Below are 3,467 nucleotides of genomic sequence, written 5' to 3' on the forward strand. Positions count from 1 at the left end.
CACTCTCCATTGCAGTGGCTGCCGTCTCTGAGACGTGGCTTGAACCGGACTCTCATTTCAGAGTTCGAGGATTCCACTGTCTTCGTGACGACCGCCAAGATGGGAAGGGTGGCTCCACTCTTCTCATTAAAACATCCTTACCCTTTTCCCCAGTATATGTTAAGCCAGCTGGTTGCCCTTTTCAGGTGACGGCCGCTAAGGTTTTTGGCACTACAATCCTTTCCCTGTATATATCCCCTTCTAATAAACCCTCTAAATCAATTCTTCAAGCAATGCTTTCTAAGATAGAACCACCTTTCCTTGTTCTGGGTGACTTTAATGCTCACCACGGATTATGGGGCTCTGTGCCTTGCGACAGATTGGGCAGAGACATTGTTGACCTTCTTGACGATCTTGATCTTTGCATTATGAATGACGGTTCCCCTACCCGGTCACCGACCCAGCGTGGTCGACCTTACCATTTGCAACTCAAACATAGCCGGATCCTTGTTCTGGAAAGTTCTGGAGGACCCACACGCTAGTGATCACTATCCAATCCTCATAGAATCCTCCAACATGCTCCATACCAACAAGGCTTTCACGTTTCGTAATCGTAAACCGAGATTTGTAACCTCGAAGGCCAACTGGACGGATTTTTCAAAGCTCATAAAGCTCTCTATGCTTAGTCTGCCCTCTCCGACTAAAGATAATGTCACGGAATGTTATGAGTTGCTAGTTTTATCAATCATCGCGGCTTCAGAGACATGCATTCCTATCAAATTACCTGGCAATAAAGGAAAACCTCCCCCAGCCCCGTGGTGGGATAATGAATGTGCAGACGCAATAGATTCCAGGAAGAGGTATGCTAAAATATATTCTTTGAACATGACCCTTGATAATTTCCTGAACTTCAAAAAGATTGAAGCTAAGACCAAGCGATTGCTCAAAAATAAAAAAAGGCAAGGATGGAAAAACTTTTGTTCTTCCTTATCTCCCGATACCCCACTCTCAGCTGTTTGGAATTCAATCCGCCGATTCAGAGGTTCTTACGTCCCACCCGCAGCTCATCCACTCTCTTCAGAGTGGGTGAAGGAATTTGCCGATAAATTAGCTCCTCCCACTGCGAGTAACTGGAATGAAACGGAATTCACATACTCGTTTCGTACGCAGGGGTGGATAGACTCACACTTCAATATATTTGAACTAAGAGAGGTTTTAAACGACCTTAGAGACTCAGCTCCCGGAGAAGACGGTATTCCGTATAGCCTCATTGAAAACTGTGATGTTGTAGCGGTAGGAACTGTCCGCTCACATAACAAGACTTCTAGACACGCGTTGGCATCAAATTTCAGCCGCCACTCGTTGAATTCAAAGAAGCTGAGCGTTGAATTCCAGAGAAGCCGGCACAGGGGCGTATAACTCTCGCATAACCTTGTAACCCTGATGGGAGGAGTTATCCTCAACCCAAATTCTTATAGACAAAGCTGTTGTGGCTGAAAGTTCAGATCTCATTGGCTCAGAGCAAAAATTGTATCTTGATCTCTCGCTCTCTACCGTAGCGACTCGTGTAACAGAAAGAGAAGCTAAACATGTGTTATGCTCCGATAAAAAAATAACGGTAATTTCCAAGACGTCATTTCGCAGATTGAAGTCAGTTGAAGGTTTTAGCGTAAATATTTTGAATTTTCTTTCACCCATCTATAAATAATGTTGCGTGCTAGAATTCTTCAAGGTGATAAATTAATGCCGTGTTGTGTTAAAGGTTGCTCAAATGGATTCAATAATCCAGTGCTAGGAAGAAGCAGCAAGAAATACGTTTGTTTGTGTGTGCCATTTCGCGATTGAAATAAAAAATACGGTACTTTTGGGATTAAAAAATAATGCGTTGCCAACGCTTAATCTTCCAATCATCATAAAATATCCGGTCTATCTCCCCCAATTGAAAGAAGGACCCGATCACGTTGTTAAATACAGGTACTAACCTCTCGTTCTTTGATACAATGTTCATGATTCCTGAATGTACTTTATTGGCTAAAAATTTGATTAATTTTCCTTTTCAGACCTATCCGTATCCCGACGCGATCTTATACCACGTATTAAGATACTAAAATTGCTAAACAAAGCCACGATTACATCAAACAAGTTCATTTAAACCTCTCCAGAATTACATCATGTAAGTAACAGTATTTTCAATGATGTTTGCTGACGACAAAGCTGTGAAAATTATATGAAACCCTTGCAGGAGAACTTGAATAACTTCTAGTGCTATTTTGTGTATATATTCTTGTATTTTTGTGCAAGGTCAAATTAAATCCTATTAAGTTGTTGCAGTAAGACAGAAATCCTGGGTTCGATTCCTAGTTGAGACTGTTACTTTTTATTTTTTTGTGTCTTGTTCTGTTTCATGTTTTGTTTAGATATATTAGTATTATCTTCTACTTCAATCGGCTTAGCAGGACTTGTTTTTTGATATTATGTATTAACTATTTATTCAATAAAAAAAAATAAAAAAAAATGATAAATCAATGCTCAATGCTCAATACATCGGTTGTACTGACCATGTTCTGTATTACTGTCCATTGTCTTTTTGAAAATAAAAAATATTTTGATGTGTGCATAGCTGTGGGTTTTTTTAATTTTCCTTTTCCTGCATTCCAGTATTTTTTATTATATAATTTTTTTGGGCTCGTGAATGAACGATGTTAGCTGGGTGCAGGTATATTGTCTATGTTTGCTCTTTTTTTAAATGACCTTGAGATTTCTTTATGGTCCACCATATATTTACCTGTCTGGACCAAACGACCGTTTTATCTGTGGTCGTCTGTGGTTAAGGGGGTGACAAAATGGCGCCATACAAAAAGCCCGAAGATATCGATCTAGAGCAGTGATACTCAACCTTTTTCTTCTGCGGGCCACATTCATATGTTTGTAAAGCTACGCGGGCCGCAACACTATACTGGTCAGTGTTGCCAACGGTGTGAGCTTGATTCCCCCTTTTATTATTCGAAATCCATGGGGGGGGGTTGTTACAGAACATCGCTGAAAAAAAATTCCGCACAGCCAAAAACATCATATATAATTCCCAACAACAATTTTTCGAAATCCATGAGGGGGGGGGGGTAGCTACGGAATTCCATTTTCGAAAATTTCCGGCCGCGAAAAATATTATATTATAGCCTTCGTTGGTAGTAACACTGGTAACCATTTAACTTTAGAACTGTCAAAATTTTATGTGTTGTCACGGGCAAAATTATTTGCGCGCATATTTGTCTGTCAAATTTTTGTTTTTTAGAGATAGATCTAGCGTGTGCAGTTATGGTGTGCAGTAGCAACACTCTTATAGAATATTATATTATATAGATAGTATATTTTACTTATACTATCCTCTTCGAGTTTCAACGTCTGTACGTCAAAGTCGCAATTAATCTCAAATTAACGTGATATAGAATGCCAGATTTTGTAAATCATGTTCCTGATATTAAATGTAT

General features: G+C 39.7%; 1 protein-coding gene across 1 annotated transcript; it reads left to right on the plus strand.

Moving 5' to 3' along the window:
* Positions 1-411: 411 nt before the first annotated feature.
* Positions 412-1,398, plus strand: LOC149413794 (uncharacterized). The gene has a single exon (XM_089644469.1). The coding sequence runs from the start codon at positions 412-414 to the stop codon at positions 1,396-1,398; it is 987 nt and encodes a 328-aa protein (XP_089500595.1).
* The last annotated feature ends 2,069 nt before the right edge of the window (positions 1,399-3,467 follow it).

This window comes from Hesperophylax consimilis, chromosome 21, assembly GCF_061612785.1.
Source record: "Hesperophylax consimilis isolate HC1 chromosome 21, BYU_Hcon_1.0, whole genome shotgun sequence".
NCBI classification, from domain to species: Eukaryota; Metazoa; Arthropoda; class Insecta; order Trichoptera; family Limnephilidae; genus Hesperophylax; species Hesperophylax consimilis.